Raw genomic sequence first — 26,790 nt, 5'->3', positions numbered from 1 at the left:
AGGCCAAAGGTTTTTTCTTTCTACTTTCTCCATATTTTGCTGTGCCTATGCAAACAACAACAACAATTGCCATACCCACCCTTTTTTTATTGTATTTTTTGTCTATTTTTCTTTTCTTTTCTTTCTTTTTTTTTTAAAGAGCTTACTAATGCTTCTGCTATTGCATTAATGACTTGATTGGAGATACAATAAATTTCACAGATACACTTGCTACTGAACTTCTTTTTTTCTTTTTTCTACTTTGTCATTTTAATTTTTAGTTTTTCTTTCTATTTTTTCAATAACTTTGCTTTTCCTTATCTTGAAACAAATGCATTATGATCAGTCTGTCAACTATGTGATGCTTTTTCTTTAAATAAAAGAATTAAAAAATAAAATAAATAAAATAGAAAATGATAGTAACATTGCTACTAGGGATAAATAATGATTTCAAATCCAGTTAAAACTTTACAATCCTTAATTGATCTTTTTTAAAACAATATTTGACATAGGTTTCTAACTCTTGAAACATTTTTCTTCTGGGACTTACGTAAACACTTTTCTATGTCCTTGGGCTCTTCCCTTTGAATGGAAAAAATTTGTACATATTATCTCACATACAAAGTTATATTGATTCTACTGCTTCTTTATACACTAATAATGCTCACCATATTTATAAAGCAACCTCTTCTCCATAACAGTGATAAGGCATAACAATATAGTATGCCCATGGAGTTATTGACATTTCGCCTTGAATCATTTCTGAGTTGTAAAGTCAACATTTCCTACTGAACACATGATCTTTTCCCTTGACCTGACTTTTTGTTTTGTTTTGATTTGTTTTCTGGGATATACCTAGTGATGGTCTGGGGTTTCTCCTGGCTCTCTATTCCATAATAATTTCTTACTATTTCAGAAGACCATATATGATGCCAGAGATTAAACTTCATTGGTCGCATGCAAGGCCAACACCTTGCTACTTCCATATTGCTCTAACCCCCTGACTCATTCTTTTTTTTAATTTTTTGAATTAATATCTTTATTTAAACACCTTGATTACAAATATGACTGTAGTTGGGTTTCACTCTGACTTATTTTTTATCTTTATTTAAACACCGTGATTACAAATATGATAGCAGTTGTATGATTTCAGTCATGTAAAGAACACCTCCCTTCACCAGTGCAACATTCCCACCACCAATGTCCCAAATATCCCTCACTCCACCCCACCCCACCCACACCTGTACTCAAGACAGGCTTTCTAATTCCCTCATTCATTCACATTGTTAGGATAGTTCTTGATGTAGTTATTTAACAGCACTCATCACTCTATGTGGTGAGCTGCGTCTTTCAGGCTCTCCTCTCTTGTGTCTTTGAAAATTAGTGCTTCAAAATTATTGACTCATTCTTGATACCACTTCCTTTTTCCTTTCCTTTATTTAAAAACTAAATTTATTTAATGTTCTTATGTTTATTTCTAAATCTGGTTTTATTTCAATTGCTGCCATCCAAAGTTCAGGCTATTCTACCATTCAAATTCTTCACACTGATGAAAAAGATTCAATGAAATTTACCTTAAGTATTAGTATCAACTATCAACTGCAAGACCATGAGAGTATATACTATTATATTTGTTTTCTTATGTAGTTTTGGGGTTTTTCAGTTTGTGATGGTGGATGGGTGTTGGGCCACAACAGGAATGCTCAGAGGGGCCGGAGAGAGAGCTCAGTGGTGGGGCATTTGCCTTGCTTGCATCTGAACTGGGACGGACCCAGTTGGATTCTTGGCATCCCATATGGTCCCTCAAGCTTGCCAGGAGTGATTTCTGAGCACAGAGCCAGGAGTAACCCAATAGCATTGCCGGGTGTGGCCCAAAAAACCAATAAATAAATAAATAAACAAACTGCTAAAAAAAAAAAAAAGGAGTGCTCAGAGCTTATGCCTGGTGCTACACTTAGATGTGGCTTTGGTGCCAGGGATCAAACTCAGTGCATGGAAAATACCCTCTACTGTATGGTCAAGCTTTTTTATTTTTTGTATTAGTTCATCAATATCTTTCTTTTTTCTTACAATATTTACCTTTATTGTATTGAAAAAGAACTAACATGGGATTAAGAGGTGGCCCAGGGCCCAGAGAGATAGCACAGCGGCGTTTGCCTTGCAAGCAGCCGATCCAGGACCAAAGGTGGTTGGTTCGAATCCCGGCGTCCAATATGGTCCCCCCCGTGTCCCCCCCCCCCCCCCCCCCCCGTGCCTGCCAGGAGCTATTTCTGAGCAGACAGCCAGGAGTAACCCCTGAGCACCACCGGGTGTGGCCCAAAAACAAAAAACAAAAAACAGAAAAAAGGTGGCCTAAGGGACTGGAGTTCATGTTGTGCATGTAAGAGGCCTAGCTTTGATCACTAAGAACACATGATTCCCTGAGCACCACTGATTGTAATGTAAATTAAATGCGTTATCAAAATAGTTTTTTGATTATGTAGAATGGTTACAAAAGTTTGGAACAAGTTTAAGAGAAAGATGCTAATTAAGGTTTTTCAGTAAGTAAGTGAGAAATGAACTATGTATGGTAAAGGAAGATAGGAGTACATATAAAATATAGTTTTGGGGCCTGTGAGGTGGCGTTAGAGGTAAAGTGTCTGCCTTGCAACCAAGAAAGGACCACGGTTCAATCCCCCGGCATCCCACATGATCACCCTAAGCCAGGGGCAATTTCTGAGGGCTTAGCCAGGAGTAACCCCTGAGCATCAAATGGGTGTGGCCCCCCAAAAAAACAAAAAAAAAAAAAAACAAAAAAAAATATATATATATAATTTTAAGAAATAATTATAAAAAAATAAGTTCTGCAAGTAAAGACTAATTTACTTGACATATTCTCCCCCAGAGCAATGAATTGCATGAGAAACAGAAGTCTTACCTGAGGCAGTCAGTCATTGATTTGCAAACAAAACTCCAAGAAATGCAAATGGAAAGAGATGCCATGGCTGACATCAGGTTGGAGTGGTTTCTTCTTGTTTTTATGGTTTGTAATAAGAAACTACTGGGTGAATATGTGCTTTACCATATTTCTATATTTCATTTATTTTGTAGACGCAGGGAGAGTCAGTCCCAGGAGGATTTAAGAAATCAGCTTCAAAATACAGTCAATGAACTGGAAGCTGCCAAAAGTCTTAAAGAGGACATGCTGAAAGATAGCAGCACACAGATAGAGCAGCTCAGAAAGATGATGCTCAGTCATGAGGCTGTGCTACAAGAAATCCGGTCAATCCTAGTTGACTTTGAAGAAGCCTCAGGCAAGAAAATATATGAACATGACAGCATATCTACTGTCCACTTCCGCAACATGGGCTCAGCTATTAGTAAAATTCTAAGAGAATTAGACACAGAGATTTCTTATCTGAAAGGGAGGATATTTCCAGTAAGTGGTAAGAACACTACTTCAAAATTAAAGTTAAGAGAATATTATTTGGCACATCATAAAAATATTATTTAAAATACACTAATGAGTTGTTAGCCCAGTGGTCAGGGAACACAGTTTGTTTGTTCCTTGATGTTCCCCATACTCTCCCTCCCTCACATCTTGTAGCTCTGGAGTCCCTACAGACCAGCTGGTCTGGCCCTGGTCCCTGGCACTATAGGGCATAAGCAATACCATATCCACAGGCCCAAGCATTGAACCACTAGACCCAATTGTCTGAGTTCCCCCTATGCTCATGAATACTGCTTCAGAGATCCTCTCCTGTCTTCCCACCAAAGTAAGTTGAGCTCTCATTCTTGTTTTTTAAAATAACAGGTTACTTCTATAATCATCTCTCTCAATAAATAAAGGGAACTAGTTTGATTTACTTATATGCCTCTGCATATAGCCGAAGTAAAAGATCTAATAAAATAGGGCTAGATTGTATCGATTTTTACTATTACTTTATTTGCATCCTTTCCTTTAGTTGGAAACTCTCAAAATTCCCAAGTGTTAGATTTACTAGTCCCCAAATCAGCCTATTTTTTTTTTTATATCCAGGTAGAAGATCAGCTCGAAACATTGAAATCTGAATCACAGAACAAAGTAGAACTGCTTCTTCAGCAACATCAAGACAGGTCAGTTTCTGATGGAGCTACAGGAAGTCATGCAATACCAAATCAATGTGTTTTGAAATACAAACTTTTTCATAAATCTGTGGCAATGTAGGCAGAAGAAAAATGATTCTGATATGTATGAAACAGTAAGCAACACTATACTCAAGATTGTTGCAATAGGGATTTGTAATGGGTAGGGAGATTGAGTTCAATCCCAATACAATGAGGATGTAGAAATTTATCACCAAAAAACCAGGTGGGGGTGTCAATGGGTAGACAGCAGGCATCAAGTGTGGGAAGATTCTTGCTAGACCAATTTAGGAGTCTTACTATAAAAATTGGTAAGGTCAATAGACTTGGAGAGGAATGCCACACTTGAGACCAGGTCAAAAAGAGGCTTTAAGGAACCTAAATAAAGTTTGATCAAGGAAAGTGGGTGTTGTTTTTTTTTTTTATTTGTTTTGTTTTTGTTTTATTTCATTTGATGGAAAAACGTGACTGACTAATATTGTAAAGATTTTTATTTTTTTGTAAATAGTCTAATATATCTATTTACTGAATACTTAGATTTCTCTAGGAGTGTATGTAATTAAATGATCATTGTCTCCATCATTTGCCATCATGATTTATTTATGTTAAATTGCTAAAAATTTGGAATCTAAAACCTAGGTGGACCCCCAAAGGATTTGAATAAACTATTTAGAATTTATTTTAGATACTTGTCATGAAATGTAGCATATTCAAAGTTAAAACAAAAATACTAAATTTTTAAAGAGTTTTTCAATCATTATTTTTGAAATAATTCACAGGCAAAGTCTTCTGTTTTAAATAACAGTCATCAAACTCTTTTATAGAATTGAGCAGTTAATAAATGAACATGAAGTTGAAGTCGCAGGACTTACTGAGAAAGCTAGCAGTGCTCGAAGTCAAGCCAGCAGTGTCCAGAGTCAACTAGAAATCATTCAGTATGTGAATTCAAGTGGTTTATTATTGGTAGTCATTTAACTTTGTTAAAAAATCTTTTGAAAATTTCTCAGTAGATTAAAAATAAGTGAAACTTTGGTGTTAAGTGAACAGAAAAGATTTACATAATGTATTGATAGTATTAATAGATAATTTATCAGATCTATTATTGCAAGTATTTGGGACTCTTGGGATTACATGCTTTATTGATTATATTTAACTAATAGAATATAACAAGCACACATTTATAAATACACATAAATGCAAATATACATATTAATAAAATATGTAATTATGCATACATATTTTATAATTTAAGTTCATATTGAATATTTTTATTAATATCTTTCAATTATACACCAAAGTAGAAAGAAAATAGTGTAATGAGATACTTTGCTTTAACAGTTTACTATTTTTGAAAAACAAAATAAAGATTTCTCAAAAAACTGGAAATTGAGCTATCATAAGATCCAGCTACACTACTCTTAAGGATATACCATAGGAACACAAAAATGCAATAAAAAAATGCCTTCTCTACACCTATATTTATTGCAAGACTATTTACAATAACCAGAACCTGGAAACAACCAAGATGCCTTTCAATAAATTAATGGCTAAAGAAACTCTGGTACATATACACAATGGAATATTATGCAGCTGTCAGGAGAGATGAAGTCATGAAATTTTTCTATACATGGATGAACATGGAAACTATTATGCTGAGTGAAATAAGTCAGAGGGAGAGAAATAGACACAGAATAGTCTCACTATCTATGGGATTTAAGAAAAATAAAAGATATTATTGTTATAATACTCAGAGACAATAGATGAGGGCTGGAAGGACCAGCCCACCATATGAAGCTTACCACAAAGTGATGAGTTCAGTTAGAGAAATAAATACACTAACAACTATCACGATATTGGTAGTGTCTCAAATACAGGCAGGGTGTGTGGGAGGAGGGAGATAAGGGGCACTGGTGGTGGGAATGTTGCACTGGTGAAGGGAGATGTTCTTTTTATGACTGAAACCTAACTACAAACATGTCTGTAATTATGGTGCTTAAATAAAGATATTAAAAATAGAATTACATATAATAAAAGCTTTATAAAAATGAAAAAAGTTTACCATTTTTGAAATACTTTTAAGAAGCAATTGAAGAAAATAAAAAGCTATTGACTAATGCCAGATGTAATAATGCTAAAGGAAGTATCTAAAATAGTATAATTAGGTATTTCACTCATTCTTGGTTTGTTATTTGCTTTTAAACCCCTTCTTAGAGAACAAGCACGAAATCAGAATTCAATGTATATGCGTCAACTCAGTGACCTGGAATCTACTGTTTCTCAGCTACGTTCTGAATTAAGAGAAGCTAAAAGGATGTATGAAGACAAGGTAAATTTAGATTTTTGCCACTCTGCTTCTAGTAACTATTATACATGGAATCAATTATGTACTTTTTAATTCTTTGAAAATGAGGAACAAATAGTCATTCTAAATTAAAAGTAGTAATGAATGGATGCCAAATATCCAGATTATAAAGCTTACAGTTAAATTGTTTATGCAAATTAAATTTCTTTAATTTATAATTATTATAAGGTGTGGCAAATATTTCAGTTTTTGCGGATTGCCCCCTACCACTCAATTCTTTAAGGATCTACCTCCGCTTCTTATTTCAATTCCTAAATTATTAGCCATTGTGCAGTTAGGAAAGTGATTACATTTTAATAAATTTAGTATATTAATATACTAGGTATATTATTTTTGTTTGTTTTTGATCCGCACTTAGCAATGTTCAGAGCTTTCTCCTGGCTCCAGTTTATTGCTTTCTCCTCTTCAAACAAAACCACATAACTTGAACTATGTAGTCCCGCCTCCCAATTAGAGGGGGACATAAGGGAGGTACCAAGACCAAACAGGTGTAAGACCACTAAGTAGTAAACTAGGCACAGCAGGGACCACTTATTCTAGCAGCCCCAGGGGTGAGGGAGGAGGATATGGGAGGTAGAACAGGAACGGAGGTGGAGGGAGGACAATTCAGTGATGAGAATTCCCCTGATTTTATGTTAATATGTACCTAAAATATTATTGTCAATGATATGTAAGCCACTATGATTATAATAAAAATTAGATTTAAAAATAGACACAGGATATTCCAAGTTCTGTGTGAAAATAAGTGGGTCTGCATAGATAGTAGGGTGGGTAAGGCACTTGCTTTCTATGTGGCAGATCCCAAATTCAAATACAACAGAGCAAACTGAAAATTGTCTGGAATCTTCTAACCTATATAAAGCAAATTTTGGTTAAAATTTCTCCAAACCGGGGCTGGCAAGGTGGCGCTAGAGGTAAGGTGTCTGCCTTGCAAGCGCTAGCCAAGGAAGGACCGTGGTTCGATCCCCCGGCGTCCCATATGGTCCTCTCGAGCCAGGGGCAATTTCTGAGCGCTTAGCCAGAAGTAACCCCTGAGCATCAAACGGGTGTGGCCCGAAAAACCAAAAAAAAAAAAAAAATTTCTCTAAACCAGATTTTGTTCTTAAAATGACAACAAAATGATCAGTTATCTTTATACTCTACAGATAGAAAACTTTTGCAAAAATCTTTGTTATTAGAAAAAGTAAAATTCAAGAATATAGCCAAATTTGACTGTTATTAATAACTTAGAAAAGGTTTTCTGTGCTGCATATTTCAAAATTGGGCAACCACCAAAATTTTGCCATGTATGGATTGGGGGACTTCGGACAGTTTGCAGTTTGCTTTGTTGTTGTTTAATATCTAATCATAATATATTTTGAGTTAATTATACTCAATTAATTTGTTAATGTTCTCATTGTAATATTGTATTATAGTTTATCTTGATTAATATAAATATTCCCATAAAATTAAAAAAAAGGCAAAAAAAAAAGAAGCACTCTTGGTGGGCCCAGGGGACAATATGGGGTGCTGGAGATTGAACTAGGATCAGTAGAATGCAAGGCAAGCACCCTGCTCTCTGTACTATATCACTGGCGTCCTATCTTTAGAGTTTTCTACAAACTAGGAAGCTAAATCTTTTTTCATAATACAATTCCCTTCAGAACATATTAGTTAATATTTAATATTCTGTTATTTTATTTTTCACATTTCTAAAGAGGGGAGCTATTATCATTAAGCAGAAATTAGGTGTTTTCAACATTTTGTGTGTGTGTGTGTGTGTGTGTGTGTGTGTGTGTGTGTGTGTGTGCCACACTCGGTGATGCTCAGGGCTATGTGCTCAGAAATCGCTTCTGTCTCGGGGGACCATATGGGACTCTGGGGTTCGAACCGTGGTCTGTCCTGTGTCAGCTGTGTGCAAGGCAAACACCCTACCGCTGTGCTATCTCTCAGGCCCCTAATTTCAACATTTCTAAAAACAGTATTTATAAAACAGCAAGGATCTAAACACAAAGCTGTTAATCAATAGAACTTGAGCTCATTATTCCCTTTGAGAAGGTTCCAATTGCCTGCATGGTTCCAGTTTACAGTGGTTGTCCTATTTCCTGTTTGTGAATTCCAGCTTTCATCTTCTAAGTGTGTCAGTTTGGAAGATAAATTTTCGATCTAGTCATCATTCCTATAAGAGTTTTAAAAGCCTTTAAAATTTTCCCTTGCTTTTAGTCAATTTATTGTGCCTTAACCAGTTTCAAAGAAACAATATATGGAAACGTCAGTGTTCAAAGTAACAGTAGGAGAAAAAAGTTCCATAAGGAAAGAGACATTTTTAATATTACAGCACTACTAACTTCCATTTTCCTTCTAGACACTAATCTAATTGCCATTGCTGCAATCCCTGTGCTAGCCACAGGAAGGGGCTGTTTCTTTTTTATTCTGAATCTAGTCTAAGCATAGACTAAAACCCAGAAGTTCATTCCCTATGGCACAGCTCAAGAATGTAAAATATTATTGTGACTGAACAAAAATCCATACACTAGCAATGTGAAAACTATATAATCTTAGTTATAAACGTTGGATTCTTTACAGTAGGGACTTTACACAATAAGAAAAATAATCATGATGTAATATCCTCAGCTAGGTAACTTTTATAAAATAACATCTTCCCTATATTGCATTTGATACTAGTCTTTTCTGTCCTCTTTGACTCTGATTTAATGCTCAATAAAGTGATTTTTATGATTCAAGGATAGTATCCGTTTAAAAAACACTACTTACGGGGCTGGAGAGATAGCATGGAAGTAGGGCGCTTGTCTTGCATGCAGAAGGACTGTGGTTTGAATCCAGGCATCCCATATGGTCCCCTGACCCTGCTAGGAGTGATTTCTGATCATAGAGCCAGGAGGAACCCCTGAGTGCTGCCAGGTGTAACCCGAAAACCAAACCAAACAAAACCAAAACAAAACAAAACACTACTTTAAAAAATCTTGTTTGGTAAATTCTGGTGGGAAGATTACTTGAACAATCTATGAGCAGTCTTAAGAAACTTTAGGTTGCTTAAAGGCTAAATTCAAGGGGAAAAAAACTCAGAAAAATAGTCTCTCTGGGTGTCCTGCTTTGGTGTTTTAATTTCTTTTCTTTTCTTTTTTTTTTTTTTTTTTTTTTGGTTTTTGGGCCACACCCGTTTGACGCTCAGGGGTTACTCCTGGCTATGCGCTCAGAAATCGCCCCTGGCTTGGGGGGACCATATGGGACGCCGGGGGATCGAACCACGGTCCGTCCTACCTAGCGCTTGCAAGGCAGACACCTTATCTCTAGCAAGGCAGACACCTTATCTCTAGCGCCACCTTCCCAGCCCCGGTGTTTTAATTTCTTTCTCAGGATGAGTGATTTTTTTCCTGAAGGTTGATAGTAGGAATGTTTTACACATTCTGGGAAAAGCAAGTCTACAAAAAAAGATTTTGATCTCACCAACTAATTGCCACGACGTTAATATGTAACACGGGATAGGAAGATTCTTTATTATTTAGCTCTAGTGGTAGTAGGACCATTGACAGAAATTAGTGCAGTTAGTCCAGCAGTGAGAAAGAAAATAGGAGCTATTATGTTATAATCCAATATAATAACAATGCTCAAAACCTATTTAAAATATTTTAAAATTATTCATTACTTATGGACAAATTAAGCTGTTTGAAAAGGCATGACAGCCTAAAAAAAGCAATTCACATTTTTACATAATTTTAATTTTCCTGGATTTTCATAATCACCTATAATTTTCTTATTTACATATTATTTAACAGATAGCATTGTGCTCATCAACTCCAATTGAAGAATTATGGAAAATTTTAACACATACTAAAATAATTCATCTAAGTATTATATAGTAGCTTTTAAATACTTTTTTTTATCTCTGGCATAAACATAGAAACATAAGCAGCCACATCAATGACTGACTTTTTCATATAAACATTTTGTGTTAAATAGATACAGTGATTAAAACCACTCCTGCTGGTGCTCAGGGCTTACTTCTGGCTCTGCACTTATGGGTCTCTCCTGGCAAGGTACAGGGGACCAGAGGAGGTGCTGGGATCCAATTAAGTTTGGTGGTGTGCAAGGCAAACACCCCACCTTCTGTTCTATTGCTCCAGTCCCCATAGTCCCTTTTTAATATTGCATAAACAGTGGGTCACTTAGTATTTTTTTTTCTTTTTTTTTTTTTTGGTTTTTGGTTTTTGGGCCACACCCGGTGGTGCTCAGGGTTACTCCTGGCTGTCTGCTCAGAAATAGCTCCTGGCAGGCACGGGGGACCATATGGGACACCAGGATTCGAACCAACCACCTTTGGTCCTGGATCGGCTGCTTGCAAGGCAAACACCGCTGTGCTATCTCTCCGGGCCCCAGGTCACTTAATATTTTGACAATTTTTAATAATTATGAGAAACAAGGGGGAAGCATACCAGTTTAATTCATTTTAATTCAGGTCAGTTATATTTATAGGGAAGTATATTGAACCTAAGCATATAGGTACCTAATTGATGGTTCACTAAGATACCTTAATAGTAACTAATTTTAGGCAGAGAATACTGAAAATTATTATTCTGCTGTATTAATGTAAATTTGAATGTAATATGGTCTGTAGTAGCATTAATAGGTAGTATAACTGAGCAGAGAATAGTTGTTAGTTAATAAAAAATATTCCATTTGGGAGTCATAAAATATATTCTATTTGCTATATGTTTTGTTGTAATGAATATAGAATGTAAAATAGTCGTTTAATTTTAATATACCTTGTCTTTACATTGCTAAAGCCAAGCCCATCAAAACTTTAAAATGTATTTTATTTTCTCCTGCTTCAGTAGACATTTTTTGTTTGCTTGTTTTGTTTTGGGGTCATACCCGGCGGTGCTCAGTGGTTACTCCTGTGTCAGTGCTCAGAAATCACTCCTGGCAGGCATGGGGGACTATATGGGATGCCAGAATTCGAACCACCATCTGTCCTGGATCATCTAGTGCAAGGCAAACCCCCTACCTAACTCTTCAATCCTCAGTAGACATTTTATGTATATACTGTCCAAATGACAACAAAAAGAAAATAAGACAATACATAAAAGATGTGAAGAATAGATTTGTATGAAAACAAATACATAAAGGAATGTTGATGTTGCATGTTTTAATATATTTTATATTTTTCCTCCAGAAAAATGCTGCTTTTTAAGTACTAAACAATCTAGTTGAAATTTTTCTAACTGGAATGATTGAATTAAAGAAGTAGGAAGTCAGTGCTTTTCTTTCAATTAGCAAATATATTTGTATTGCTCAAAATAGAAATTATGTTTCAAAGAACATATTAGACATAGCTTTTTACAGCTTATAAAAGTGTTATGCTGCAATTTTTTCCTATTCTTTTATTTCCATTTTAAGAGAAACTCCAGAATCCCTCTTTATAAATTTGGACCAGTAGAAGCTGTCACTATTGGCACTGTAGATTTCGCTTAATCTTATCTTTCACTTTTTTGGTCAACAAAAATATCTATGATCTCGATTTATTTTCCTGCTTTGAAAACATTTCAGGCTAAATTTCATACACAACATGAAGATTTAGTAGCAGTGGCTGGAACAGTATACCTAATGCAGGAAGAGTCTGTACATATCTGTTTGCATAGTTCTGTCAATGCACCTCTGTAATGGCCTGCAGCATTCCTTATTAATCAATCCTCTACAACCTTTTTGAGTAGAGAAAACAAAACATATAATTTGGGATATCTCTTAAAATCTCTGTAATTAGAATGAGATTCCAATACTCATTTGTCCAAAACAAAAAGTAGATTTATGGACGGTGATAGGGAAAACCAGTGCTGCTATTTAAAAAGAAAAAGAAAAACCTTTAATAAATCTCAGATGTCAGTATTTATCTCAACATTTTAAAAACTTTTCTTTATTGTGTTTTTTTTCACAGCTGTTTGTACCAGCTTAGCTGCTACTTCAATGGTTTTCCCTTTTACACTCTATATATCTTTTTGATTAATTAATACAAATATTTTTACTCTAAAAAGTGAAAGGTAAAAGCAGAGCTTTAGCAGCTGAGTCAGTACTGACATCTACAACAAAAATATTCCTGCACAGGGGTCTGGAGGAATTTGTAATAGTCGGTAAACTTAGAAAGTAAACTTGATTCTTTTCCTTTTTACTTTAACTCTTTTTGGTCTCATAGATTTTACCATCAAGTTTGATGTTATCCTATGACCATGTAGGATTTTTTTAATGCAGGTGTAAAGAAGCGAGTTTGAATTTGTTCCAAAGCAACACAAATATTAATTCTTTGCTCAAGGAGATAATTGCTTTTATACCAAGCTAGGAGTAGTAAATGTTTTGGTCATAACTTTTGAATAAAAAATGTCTGTATTAAATTTATAACTCAAAATATGGTTTCCTTGACCTTCTTTTGTTTCCAAAACCAGGTGGGAAATGTAGAGTGTCAATTTGATTAGTTTTTCTAGAGTTAAAAAAATATATACATTAGAAATAGAATTGGAAGGAAATTGAGAAATCACTCTGAACAGTGATTTTTGAGCTTTTTGCACCTGCAAATTGAGTGCACACTCCCCCCTACACTTGCCACAACAGCACAGTTTCACTTCATGATCCACGCGTTTAGTGGTAGGAGCTGTGTTTTAGACTGACAGTGGTCCATGGGTGGGCAGTTGAAAACCATTGATCTAGAATATTCTTCTCGAATAATAAGGAGAAGGAAAACAAACCTCAAAGACGGTCGCCTCTGACTCTATTTGTCCATTTCTGGTTCTGCAAGAAATTTTTATTTTATTCTAATAATAAAATAAAATAAATTTATTTTAATAAATATATATATATTTTTTTGGTTTTTGGGTCACACCCGGCGGTGCTCAGGGGTTACTCCTGGCTGTCTGCTCAGAAATAGCTCCTGGCAGGCACGGGGGACCATATGGGACACCAGGATTTGAACCAACCACCTTTAGTCCTGGATCGGCTGCTTGCAAGGCAAACGCCGCTGTGCTATCTCTCCGGGCCCTAATAAATATTATTTTAGTTAATAAAATAAAAAGGAACTCATAGAATAAAAATGGAGTTTATTTTAATAATAAAAGTTAGTGATTATTCTCCCTAAGTATCCAAAAATACATACTAAGTGCTGACTTAGCCTTTCCTGATAATAATGTAATTGAAGTGTTCTGTCAGCTGATATTCTGCATTTGTCTTCTTTAGAAGAGAAGAAATTAAATGAACCAAGCTCAGGTTCCTTTAGATAAATATTAAACTAGAAAGTGCTGGAGAACAATTTGTTTATATGTTATCTGAAAAAATTTTATTCCAGTTCATCATCCAGGTCATGAATGCATTTTAATATATATTCAAAACATGTTGAAATGTATGCATTATTTAGCAAGAAGGACTGTGTAGTATTTAAGCTGATAGGATTTATTTCTTATTTTAGAAAGTAGGTGGCAAAATAATGTAGGTGTCACAGTTAAAGATCAAGTATCACTGTGTAATGCTTAAAGGCCATCATGTTCGCATGAATAAATGTCTTGTATCTAAATTAGGAATGTGTGTGACTCATCTGAAGTCCAGATCCAGAGTCTCTCCATCCTATGGGATCTTAACATGACAAATGATACCTCAACACGAGAATTGTACGGATACTATTATGGCATGTGTCATAGAGTATAAATTCTCCCAGATCAAACAGCTGCTTGTCTCAGAATAAAAATACACTTGTAAGAGTCCTTTAAAATTGATAATCTTCCATTTCATAGTTGAAAGTGAGGATTGGAATATAAAATATATTTAAAAATATAAATATGTACTATATAAGATATATTAAAGATATATTATGTTTAGCATATAAAATTAACGCATCCTCTTTAAATATAGTGACTTGTTATGCTAATAATTCTTAATTATTGTTCTTTTATGGTTAATATCTTGGTTATATTTTGATGGGAGTTCTTAGGAGAAGCACAACAGTGCCCAGGGATTAATTCTAGTTCTATACTTAGCTGTGATCCCTTGCCGTGCTCAGGGACCATATGTGGTGCCCAGGATTGAACCAGGGTAGACATGCAAGGCATGTGCCGTAACTAGTGAACTATTGCCTCTTATAGGTCTAATAAATTTATTTTTGTGGGCTTTCCAAAATATGGTTTATGCCATATCATTTTTCTTAAACCAATTTTTTGGTCCACACCCGTTTGATGCTCAGGGGTTACTCCTGGCTACGCGCTCAGAAATCGCCCCTGGCTTGGTGGGACCATATGGGACACCGGGGGATCCAACCAAGGTCCGTCCTAGGCTAGAGCTTGCAAGGCAGACATCTGACCTCTAGCGCCACCTCTCTGGCCCCTTAAACCAAATTATTGGCATATATTTATAAAACATAAAATAATAGTGTGAATATGAAGCAGGTCTGTTAAGACAATGACTAATCTAATCACAAAATATTTCATCTGACAAAATTTTATATAGAACTTAAGTTTAGAAAACTTGGCCAATATTTCACAATGAGCTTTAAATTTTTGATTCATAACGTTACCATTACTTCTCCAAAAACTATCTTGTATTGATCACTGACATAATCAGGCTCTTTGATTATGCTTTTCTTTGTAGATAGAAGATCTGGAGAAACAGTTAGTCCTTGCCAATTCGGAATTAACTGAAGCACGGACAGAACGTGACCAGTTCAGCCAGGAATCTGGAAATTTAGATGACCAGCTTCAAAAGTTGTTGGTAAGATTATCTTCTAAAATATAAATGAAATTAATTTTGAGTTTATCTCTGAACTCAGATACCCTGGCTTCAAATTTGGTGGAGTTGTTCACCAAAATATTTAATAAAACTAGTTTTTCTACTAGAATAACAATATCTGAGCAGTCTTATATAATAGACTTGAATGTTCTGAATACTATTTAAGCATATTTGGGCTGCTCTGACACTTGAATAATATAATTTTAACACAATATCCCATTCTATGTACTTATGTAAAATATAATTGTAATATAGTCTATATACTTTAATATATTTTCTATTTTTTAATAAAATCTTTATTTAAGCACCATGATTACAAGCATGATTGTAGTTGAGTTTCAGTCATAAACAGAACACCCCCTCTCTTCACCAGTGCAACATTCCCACCAGCAATGCCCCCCCTTCCTCCTTCACAACCCCTGCCTGTATTCAAGACAGGCATTCCACTTCTCTCTCTCACCAAGATAGTCATGATAGTTGTTAGTGTAGTTATTTCCCTAACTGTATTCACACCATTCTTTGTGATGAGCTTCATATTCTGAGCTGATCCTTCTGGATCTCATCTCTATTGTCTCAGGGCATTATTACAATAATGTCCTTAATTTTTCTTAAAACCTATAAATGAGTGAGACCATTCTGTGTCTATCTCTCCTCCCTCTGACTCATTTCACTCACCATAATAGATTCCATGTACATCCATATATAGAAAAATTTCATGACTTCATCTCTTCTAACTGTTGCTTAATATTCCATTGTGTATATGTACCACAGTTTCTTTAGCCATTCATCTGTTGAAGGGCATCTTGGTTGTTTCCAGAGTCTGGCTATTGTAAATAGTGCTGCAATGAATATAGGTGTGAGGAAGGAATTTTTGAACTGTATTTTTGTGTTCCTAGGGTATATCCCTAGGAGTGGTATAGCTGGATCATATGGGAGCTCGATTTCCAGTTTTTGGAGAAATCTCCATATTGTTTTCAATAAAGGCTGGACTAGATGGCATTCCCACCAGCAATGCATAAGAGTTCCCTTCTCTCCACATCACTGCCAGCACTGATTCTTCTTGTTCTTTGTGATGTGTGCCAGTCTCTGTGGCATGAAATGGTACTTCATAGTTGTTTTGATTTGCATCTCCCTGATGATTAGTGATGTGGAGCATTTTTTCATGAGTCTTTTGGCCATTTGTATTTCTTTTTTGTGGAAGTGTCTGTTCATTTCTTCTCCCCATTTTTTGACGGGGTTGGATGTTTTATTTGTTGTTGTTGTTAAGTTCTGTCAGTACCTTGTATATTTTTGATGTTAGCCCCTTATCTAATAGGTTTTGGGTGAATGGTTTCTCTCATTTCATGGATGGATTTTGTATCCTAGGCTCTATTTTCTTTGAGGTGCAGAAGCTTCTCAGCTTAATATATTCCCATCTGTTTATCTCTGCTTCCACTTGTTTGGAGAGTGCTGTTTCCTCCTTTTAATATATTTTCTAAAGAACAATAATGAGAACTAAAAGTTAAACAAAACCTATTTTCAATTTCCCAGTTTTTCTTTTCTATTTTATTTTTTAAACCTCCTGTTTATTGTATTAGTTATACAAAATGATATAAATATCAAAGTAAACATTTTAGTGAGAGAAGCAAGTCCACATATACCTTTGTCTAAGAATTTAAAAAGCATAATAGGGGCTGGAGAGAAAGCATGGAGGTAGGGCATTTACCTTGCATGCAGAAGGATGGTGGTTCGAATCCCGGCTTCCCATATGGTTCCCCAAGCCTGCCAGGAGTGATTTCTGAGTGTAGAGCCAGGAGTAACCCCTGGGTGCTGCCGACTGTGACCCAAAGATGCAAAAAAAAAAAAAATAGACAAATTGTATGTGATTTAGGAATAAAGGCGTATGCAATAAAATATTCAGAAAGCAGAAGATAAAAAACAAAGTAAGGTCTGAGAGATAAAAGATCAAGGAACTTTTTGTATTTGCAGCTAAGCCTGATTTGATCCCTGATACTCATCTAGACCCTGAGCATTGCAGACATCAGTCATGAACACCTAGCCAAGAGTACCTCCTGAGCACCACTGAGTATTGTCCCAAAATAAATTTAAAAAAATTTAAAGCAGAATACTAGATAATATAAAACTTAGAAATCCAGGATAGTTCAGTGGCTTAGAGCACTGGCCTTGCAAGCACAAGACTTTGAATGATGCCTGATGCCATGACACGCAGTACAGCCTGGCATCTTGGCTACTTGGGCCTGGCCCAGCATGGCTTTGCTCAGGGATCATTCCCAGTGGTGCTCAGGGGACCATATATAGTGCTGGAGATTTAACTGGGGTCTATTTTATGTAAGGTATATGCCTTAACTTCTTTGTAATCTCTCAGACACAAATCTTAGAACATTGCTTGAGCTTTACTGATGCTCAAAATTACATAAAAATACATACATTGGCTTATTTTTCTTTTTAGGAATTACTCTTAATCCTTTGAAAATCAGATTCTAAAATCAAAGACTGCTTAAATCACCTTAAAAGGTACAAAGGCAGGCCAGAGAGAAAGCTTAAGGGGCTGTGAGCAAAGACTTTGAAGCAGAAAACCCAGGTTCATTCAGTTCCTGGCACTGTCTGATTCCAACAGCTCAGAGCTGGAAGTAGAACCTGGAAGTAGACCAGATATGATCCCACTTAAAAAAGAAATTCCAAAGGTGATGTAATGAAAAGAATTTTGATCTTAATGAATACAGTGAAGTACATAAGTGAATGAGTACAATGAATACAGTGACCTCATTTCTTGTAGGCTGATCTCCATAAAAGTGAAAAGGAGCTGACTCTGGAGAAGGAACAGAATAAACGCCTGTGGGACCGGGACACTGGTAACAGCATCACCATCGACCACCTGCGGCGGGAGTTGGATGACAGGAATATGGAAGTGCAGCGCTTGGAAGCCCTCCTCAAAGCCATGAAGAGCGAATGTCAGGGCCAGATGGAACGGCAGGTCAGGATGACACCAGCTGGCTCTCCCAATGGTCTCCTGTGAGAAAAATAGATTGTAGTGACCCTGCAGTCAGCTCTAGCTGATTCTCTGAGCAAATGGAAAAGGCATATTTCTGAAGATCTCTTAGGAAATTGAGCATTTAGCTGTGTCTCATTCGCATACGTTATCGGGAATTGAAATGCCCACCAGTTGCCTTTTCATTTTCACCTACCAATCACCTAATAGAACTGGTAACCTAAAAATTGCCATTCAGGAAAGTATCACATCATAGGGAGATTTAAGAAAGGACAGAAAACTGGCTTTTACTCATTTCACAACCAGACCCAAAAAAGACTTCCCTTCTTTTTTCCCATGTTAGTTGATTTGGATATAGACACAGCCTAAAGTGCTTTCCGTTTTAGTGTGTCAGTAGCAAAATGTGAAACAAATGCTTAATATTAACAGCTGTGTACCTTCAGAATTGGAAGGACATCATACTAAAGACATAGGCCTGGAAAACATCCCACAAAGGAGACTTCCTCAAATGCAAAAATGAAATACAAGTACTAATTGTGGCAAGACCTAGGCTAAGCCCATTTTTAATTCTCTGGCTCAATCTAAAGAAAAAGAAGCAAGAAAGTAGCAATGTCTCCTTTTCAAACCAAGACCAAAAATTGAGAATGTAGGTTAATTGGATTATTTAATTGTTTTTAATAAAAAATAGAATTAAATTGGAAGAAAATAGAGACTAAGAAAACTTATTTTTAAACCATTCTTTTTACATGTTGTGTAAAAGCAAGTTCTAAGGTTGATTGAAACTTAGAATGATACCTGAAAGCATATAGTGCTGATCCAGACATAGAAGTGTGTCGGTGGAAAAGCTTCCAAACAAATGCATATCGGATTTTACATTATAATAAAGGTTGTAGTCGTGGTAAATAAAGCATCAACTGTTCAAAGGATAGAATTAGGTCAGTTAGTAATCTCATAATAAAAAAAATTGAAAAAGTGGTTTCCATATATATTAAAACAAGAGAGAGCATGGAGGTAAGGCATTTATTTGCCTTTCATGCAGAAGGTCATCAGTTCAAATCCAGGCATCCCATATGGTCCCCGTGCCTGCCAGGAGCGATTTCTGAGCGTGGAGCCAGGAGTAACCCGAGTGCTACCGGGTGTGACCCAAAAACCAAAATAAAATAAAATAAAATAAAAATAGTACTTGACTGTTGGGTTCTGTTTATTCCTTTATTGGTTATTTGTGAATCCTCAAAGAACTCCCAGAACGAGAAATTAATTCCTGTCCCCTTGTCCCCTTGTGGTAATATTTATCCTCAACAAATAATCAACACAGACAGGAGGGTAAATGGGTAAAAAGGTTGGGTGCAGACAGTTCTTTATCAATCTACTACCAGCTCAAAAAAAACACCTAGAGCCAGCCAGTAAACTCTTCCAAAAGACCTTGAACACCTCGCTCCCAAACTATTTATTCTGTTCTCAACAGCGCCCCCACCTGGAAGGTCAAGGTGGGGCAACAGGCAAAGAATAATCTGATGGAAATGTTTTCATATACAACACTTGATTATATGATAGGTAAATTTCTTAAATTAGTGTGGATGGGGCCGGGAAGGTGGCGCTAGAGATAAGGTGACTGCCTTGTAAGCTCTACCAAGGAACAGACCGCGGTTCGATCCCCCGGCGTCCCATATGGTCCCCCCAAGCCAGGGGCGATTTCTGAGCACATAGCCAGGAGTAACCCCTGAGCGTCAAATGGGTGTGGCCCAAAAACCAAAAAAAAAAAAAAATTAGTGTGGATAAGACTTCCAAAATTTAGAACAAATTAAGAAGTCAAAGATTAATGAAGATAGTATAAAGAAATGTCTATCTGGTATGAATTATAATAATCAAAATAAAATGGACATGTTTGGAAAATACTGTTCATCTATACAATTACACAAGCTACATTGCCTGTTTGTGAAAGTGCTTATAAAGTAATTACTCTAAATACAACAGCCAATAAGGTAATGATTATAAATTATAAACCTGCAGTTTGAATAAAACTAAAGTGGCTCTTTTGTGAAATGATGAGAAACCAACGCTGTAATTAAAGAAATGGAAACCATGTTTAGAGTATTTAGGAAAAAAATAAACTAGGGCTAGAGAGATAGATAGCACAGCAGTAGGGTGTTTGCCTTGTATGCAGCTGACCTGGTTCAGTTCCTGGCATCCCATATGGTCCCCCAGCCTGCCAGGGGCGATTTCTGAGTGCAGAAACCAGGAATGACCCCTAAGTGCCACTGGGTGTGGCCCCAAAACCAATCAATCAATCAATAAAGTTAAAAAAAAAACTAACATTAGGAGCATTATAATTCTCTTATGACCTCTTCACCCTGGTCTGTTAACAAAGGGCACTTTTTCACATGCTGTTCATACGAAGCTCTGACAGGAAAACAATCCGGGTCAGTCTGTGCAGATACATAATTCATGCTTTTATGTTTCTAACCTAAGCTGTTATTTCTCTTGAGGTTGAATATGCTCTTCCCAGCTCCATGAAATTATCTTTTCTAACAATCAGATGGCAGCAATTCAGGGAAAGAATGAAAGTCTAGAAAAAGTATCCTCTCTGACGGCTCAACTCGAATCCACCAAAGAGATGCTCCGCAAAGTAGTAGAAGAGTTAACAGCAAAGAAAATGACGCTGGAGAGCTCAGAGAGAACCGTCTCGGACCTGACTGCTTCTCTGCAGGACAAAGAGAGAGCTATTGAAGCGACCAATGCGGAGATCACCAAGCTTCGCTCCCGGGTAGACTTGAAATTGCAAGAGTTGCAGCACTTAAAAAATGAAGGGGATCACCTGAGAAACATGCAGACAGAATGTGAGGCCCTCAAGCTGCAGATGGCCGAAAAGGACAAGGTGATCGAGATTTTGCGACAACAAATCGAAAACATGACACAATTGGTCGGGCAGCATGGACGAACTGCTGGTGCTATGCAAGTAGAAAAAGCTCAACTGGAGAAAGAGATTAATGATAGGAGACTGGAACTCCAGGAATTTAAGGTCTGTAATGGTTTGTGTGTATGAGCATGTATATATGCATGTATGCGTGTGTGTATGTGATTTTGCTCCTAAAATATTTTTTTCTGAGGATGAAGTGATAGATCGCACAGTGAGTAGGGTGCTTGCCTTGCACGCAGCCAGCTGGGCTCAACCATTCTCATGTGGTCCCCAGAGCCCACCAGGACTGACTCCTGAGTGCAGATCTGGAGTAAATACCACTGGGTGTGGTTCCCCAAAACAAAAAAATAAGTGCTGTCAAAATTTAAGTAAACTTTAGATTTAAAAATAATATAAAATATCCTTTTCCACATAAGTAAGTATAACCTAATTGATTGGGAGACATTCTCTAAAGAGGGCCTGTGGACATTCTGGGATTGTTTGAAAGTGTGTGTGTCTGTATACATTTGCATGTTTCTCAGGTGATTCCTTCACATTAGAAGAGAAAAGATGATTGTTTTAATTTTTTGCTAAAAGAGATGGATTTCTAATATTGTAAAGAATAACAAAAATCTTACTGGATCTTAAATTTTAAATGGATATATCTTACATATTTATATATGTTATTTTGGTTTGTTTGGGGGTTTTTTGTTTGTTTTTTTGTTTGTTTGTTTTTTGGCCATGAGGGTTACTCCTCAGTGGCTCTGAGGGTTACTCCTGGCTCTACACTCAGAAATCACTCCTGACAGGAATGGGGGACCACATGGGATGAAGGGATTGAAACCACTGTCCATCCCGAATTTGCTCTTGCAAGACAAACACAAACATCCTATCACTGTGCTATCTCTCCAGCCCCTTATATATGTTTCTATTATAAAAATTTAAAAGTGCTTTATTAATTGCATAATATGGATTAACATGTTATACTTTTGGAGGACAAAATTATTGTGCCTCCTGTATCACCAAATGCCCAAGTCCCTCTACTTCTGTCTTTTCACTTATTTTTTATATATATGAATTACTTTATGTAAAGATTATGTATTACATAGTTAATTATATACATTTTTTCTGGATTATTTCGAGTGAAATGATTTTTTAAAAGAAAAAGAAGAAAAAGTGGGCCCGGAGAGATAGCACAGCGGCGTTTGCCTTGCAAGCAGCCGATCCAGGACCAAAGGTGGTTGGTTCGAATCCCGGTGTCCCATATGGTCCCCCGTGCCTGCCAGGAGCTATTTCTGAGCAGACAGCCAGGACTAACCCCTGAGCACCGCCAGGTGTGGCCCTAAAAAAAAAAAAAGAAGAAGAAGAAGAAGAAGAAGAAGAAGAAGAAGAAGAAGAAGAAGAAGAAGAAGAAGAAGAAGAAGAAGAAGAAGGAAGAAGAAGAAGAAGAAGAAGAAGAAGAAGAAGAAGAAGAAGAAGAAGAAGAAGAAGAAGAAGAAGAAGAAGGAAGAAGGAAGAAGAAGAAAAGAAGAAAAGAAGAAGAAGAAGAAGAAGAAGAAGAAGAAGAAGAAGAAGAAGAAGAAGAAGAAGAAGAAGAAAAAGAAGAAGAAGAAGAGTACAGCAACAAGAAAATTTGTGAAAATTATTCTATTTCTCAGTGAGGTCATTAAGTCATTGCCAAAAGGTTTACTAAGCTCTTGTTGCTAGTTCATAGATCTGTTAGTTCTTTTGTTTCCAAACATTTTGTGGCTTTAAATATATATTGGCATTTAAGTTGGTATGTTTCTAGTGGGATAATAGTATTAAAATTTTGGAGTTGTCAGCATCCGTGGAGTTTGGGCCAATTTGGTATCTCTTTAGAGAGATGTAGATGGGGAGTGAAGCTGGGCCATTAGAGAAGTTGGAATTGTGGGTGGTAGGTGCAGCTGGTGTGGCTTCAGCAGGGCAGGGACCTGGTTCAGAGCCAGGTGTACCTATGATTTTTTCATGGCTTGGTTTACATCTCTTGAAGACAGAGTGAGTCTATGGAGCTGGCCAAATGCAAACATGGCCAAACACACATACACACACACACACACACACACACACACACACACACACACATATCATGGAGCCTCCACAAAGCTTATGTAACTCAAGGACCATTCAACTGTGTTAATTTTGTGGGGGAATAGAGGGAAGGGCATACATCTAGGCAATACTAAGACTCACTGAGAAGTAGCACCTGCAACCTCAAGTAAAATTAAAATATTCCTTTTGTTTTTTTTCTCTTATTGTTGCTACTTAATAATAAAATGTGAATTTAATATCTTAGAAAACAGTGGAAAAACAAATATAGTTAAGTATACTAATGTGGGGCCGGGAAGGTGACGCTAGAGGTAAGGTGTCTGCCTTGCAAGCGCAAGCCAAGGAAGGACCGCGGTTCGATCCCCCGGTGTCCCATATGGTCCCCCCAAGCCAGGAGCGATTTCTGAGTGCATAGCCAGGAGTAACCCCTGAGAGTCAAACGGGTGTGGCCCAAAAACCAAAAAAAATAAAAAATAAATAAATAAATAAATAAAGGATGCTAATGTGACATAAGGTAAAAATACAAATTTTCTTAGTGCATTCTTTATACTTACTCTTATACTTAGATTTTAAAAGATAAAAAGGATTCAAAGATACGGGAGCTTGAAGTCAGAGTGAGTGACTTGGAGCTGGAAAAGGTGAAACTGGTGAATGCAGGCTCTGAGAGGCTTCGTGCAGTGAAGGACATCAAACAAGAGCGAGATCAATTGCTAAATGAGGTGAAAACTAGTAGGAACGACTTAAATAATCTTACAGGTAATATTGATTCCATTTAAATTCTGCTCAATTATAGAAGTGCTATTAATAAGTTCAATGATGTAGATTCCAGAACTATTGTGGAATACTTAGTTTCACATTTCAAATATATACAATTCTGCCCTTCCAGTAAAGACATTCATGATCAGAACTCCTGTCATTTCTCTGTGAAGAGCTGTATCTAATAATCATTAGCCATTCATTTTAGTCAGCCCTCAGAAGTCTATTGAATTCTCAACTGAGTTTCCAAGAGAAATATAAAGGAAATGGAAGTTTGTTTTTAGTCCAATTTTGAATAGAGATTTATTAATGAAACATGTTCATAAAGAAGTATATATATTTCTTAAAATCTAAACATTCATATGTGGTATTTAGAATAACTGGGTCAGGCAATGTAGTGGCTTGAAGAGAAGATGCCTAGATCATCCTTGGAACCAGAGTATAGGGAGAAAAAGGAAGGAAATAGAGTGGAGGGGTGGGGGGAAAAAGACAAATTAGAAGCAACAGAGGGTAGGGGTTAAGGGGATCGTGGTGTTAGGGAATGATAGAGCTAAATATCCAAACCATAGAGTCAACAACAAAAATTATGAGACTTTAGCAGAAGAATGTAAAGATGTACCTTGTGAGGATGACAGATGTGTGTGAATGTGTGTGTGTGTGTGAGAGAGAGAGAGAGAGAGAGAGAGAGAGAGAAAGAGAGAGAGAGAGAGAGAAAGAGAGAGAGAGAGAGAGAGAGAGAGAGAGAGAGAGAGAGAGAGAGAGAGAGAGAGAGAGAGAGAGACGGGGTGGGGGGGAGAACTTTGGCAGAGGGAATTTGACACTGACTGTAGGATCAGTGCCGAAAATTTGCCATCCCAGATTTCTAGCAGGCCTAGAAATACAGTAGTAAGACACCAGTCAGTTAGAAGACTGGCCTATATAGAATGAGTTATTTTACAGTAAGTAGTGAAACGCAGGGACATGAGCTTGTTGCGGATTTAGGAGAAAGCAAAAAACAAACATACTATAGAAGATGATATCAATATTAGGTTTGAAGGGTGAGAAAGAATTTAGGAGGTGGGAAAAGATGAAAAATCACTCTAGCAAAGATGGGCAAAAGCATGAAGGCATGAAATATCATAATGGGACCTTGGAAAAGGTCAAGTTTAAGTGAAAATGCAAGAATGAAGACCAAGAAATAAGGCAGGGAAATATGCTGAGAAATTGAGTTCAGTGACAATATGAAAAGGCAAAGTAAAATATTTGGAGATAAATTGCAGTGGTTGTGTATGGATTTCAGTTTAACCTTTGCTGTATTAGGAGAACGGTACAAACAACTGAGAGAGGGAAATCAGAGGTAGGGGCAGGGTTACAGGTAGGAGGTGAGATGGAATCAGCATTAGACAGTATGTTTGAGCAGCACTACGACATTATCAGGAAATAAAAGGTAGAGTTAGATCTCAGCCTAGAGACTTTGAATATTTATTCCCTTTCTATGTAAATGTGACCCATATAATATAAATAATTACACATATGTGTATATGCTTATTGTTTTTGTTTGGGGCCACATCTAGGGCTTACTCCCAGACCTGAACTCAGGGGTGACTCCTGGTGGGACTTTGGGGACCATATGGATGCTGAGGGTTGAACCCTAGTCATCTCTATGTAATGCAAATGCCCTGCCAGTTGTGTTATTGCTCTGGCCCCTGTATTCTTATATATGAATGATGAATTAGTGCCAGGTATTTTGATTGTTTTTGAAAATAAAAGATAAGATACCTGCCTCTCTCAAGTTAATTATTGTCAAGGAGTATCACCTACCTACAGATTTACTTAATCTGTTATAGTGGATTTGATCTAAAAGGAGGAGGTTTAAGATAAAGTTGAAGTTTGAGGTTTAATATTGACCCTATCATAATGGCTGAGAAAAAGTTCTACATCATAAGTGGGCAAAGTAAGAAGATCTATCTTAGATTAAAGAATCAAATCCATAGAAACATGTATGTACATATAATATCTGTAAGAAGTTAATATAACAAAATAAAGTCTCCTTGATCTTAATTTAATGATCATTAATTGTGAAATATTGACAACTAGATAACAATATTGTTATTTCTTATCTCATTGATAGAGGAATATGAAGTCTTAAAAAGGAACTTTAGAAACAAAACTGAAGAAATGGAAACTACTACAAATAAACTAAAATTGCAGTTACAATCAGCACAGTCTGAACTAGAACAAACAAGAAATACATTAAAGTCAATGGAAGGATCTGATGGCCATGGTATGTCTTACTGGTTTTACTTTTCTGTTTTTTGTTTTATTTTAAACATTATGATTACAAAGTTATTCACATTTGGGCTTTAGAAATACAATGTTTAGCACCAATCCCATCGCCAATGTCAGCCTCCCTTCAAAGCTGATTTCTTAAGCTGTTATAATATAGCTCTATAAGATGATAGTATTGTGGATAATCGAGGAAAAAAGGAATATCTCTATTATGCTTACAGTACAAAAAACCTTAATTTAAAAGATTATTTAAGCTATTGTGATTTAAAAAGTTATTCATAGTTGGGTATTAGACATACAATTTTCAGGACCAATCCCATCACCGGGGTCAAACTTCCTCCACCAATGTTTTCAGAGTCCGTAGTATGCCAGTTTGATTCTGAGTTTACTGAGAACCCTCCATGCTCTTTTCCATGATGATTGAGTGAGACAGCATTCCCACCAGCAGAGGATGAGATTTCCTTTTTTATAGTAACTCCACCAATACAGCTTTTTTCAGTATTTTTGAAATGTGCCATCCTCACTGGTATAAGATAATATCACATTGTTATCTTGATTAGTTTTTACTTTGAAGACTCTTTTGAGGTTAAGTCCTGGAGTGTTCTGCCTATG

At 36.5% G+C, this 26,790-nt stretch overlaps 1 protein-coding gene across 1 annotated transcript in view; it reads left to right on the top strand.

The window, feature by feature from the left end:
- The window catches only part of CCDC158 (coiled-coil domain containing 158), a 67,157-nt gene that overhangs the window by 8,904 nt on the left and 31,463 nt on the right, over nucleotides 1-26,790 (top strand). The window contains exons 3-12 of the mRNA XM_049790243.1: nucleotides 2,864-2,973; nucleotides 3,070-3,397; nucleotides 3,998-4,074; nucleotides 4,908-5,018; nucleotides 6,295-6,409; nucleotides 15,065-15,184; nucleotides 17,979-18,176; nucleotides 20,728-21,210; nucleotides 23,721-23,910; nucleotides 26,021-26,173. Coding sequence (XP_049646200.1) covers nucleotides 2,864-2,973; nucleotides 3,070-3,397; nucleotides 3,998-4,074; nucleotides 4,908-5,018; nucleotides 6,295-6,409; nucleotides 15,065-15,184; nucleotides 17,979-18,176; nucleotides 20,728-21,210; nucleotides 23,721-23,910; nucleotides 26,021-26,173 — 1,885 coding nt within the window. The remainder of the gene's footprint in view (nucleotides 1-2,863; nucleotides 2,974-3,069; nucleotides 3,398-3,997; nucleotides 4,075-4,907; nucleotides 5,019-6,294; nucleotides 6,410-15,064; nucleotides 15,185-17,978; nucleotides 18,177-20,727; nucleotides 21,211-23,720; nucleotides 23,911-26,020; nucleotides 26,174-26,790) is intronic.

Source organism: Suncus etruscus, chromosome 16 (genome assembly GCF_024139225.1).
Source record: "Suncus etruscus isolate mSunEtr1 chromosome 16, mSunEtr1.pri.cur, whole genome shotgun sequence".
Taxonomy (NCBI): domain Eukaryota; kingdom Metazoa; phylum Chordata; class Mammalia; order Eulipotyphla; family Soricidae; genus Suncus; species Suncus etruscus.
Note: the sequence above shows the minus strand (reverse complement) of the source record. Positions and strands in the feature narration are given on the sequence as shown.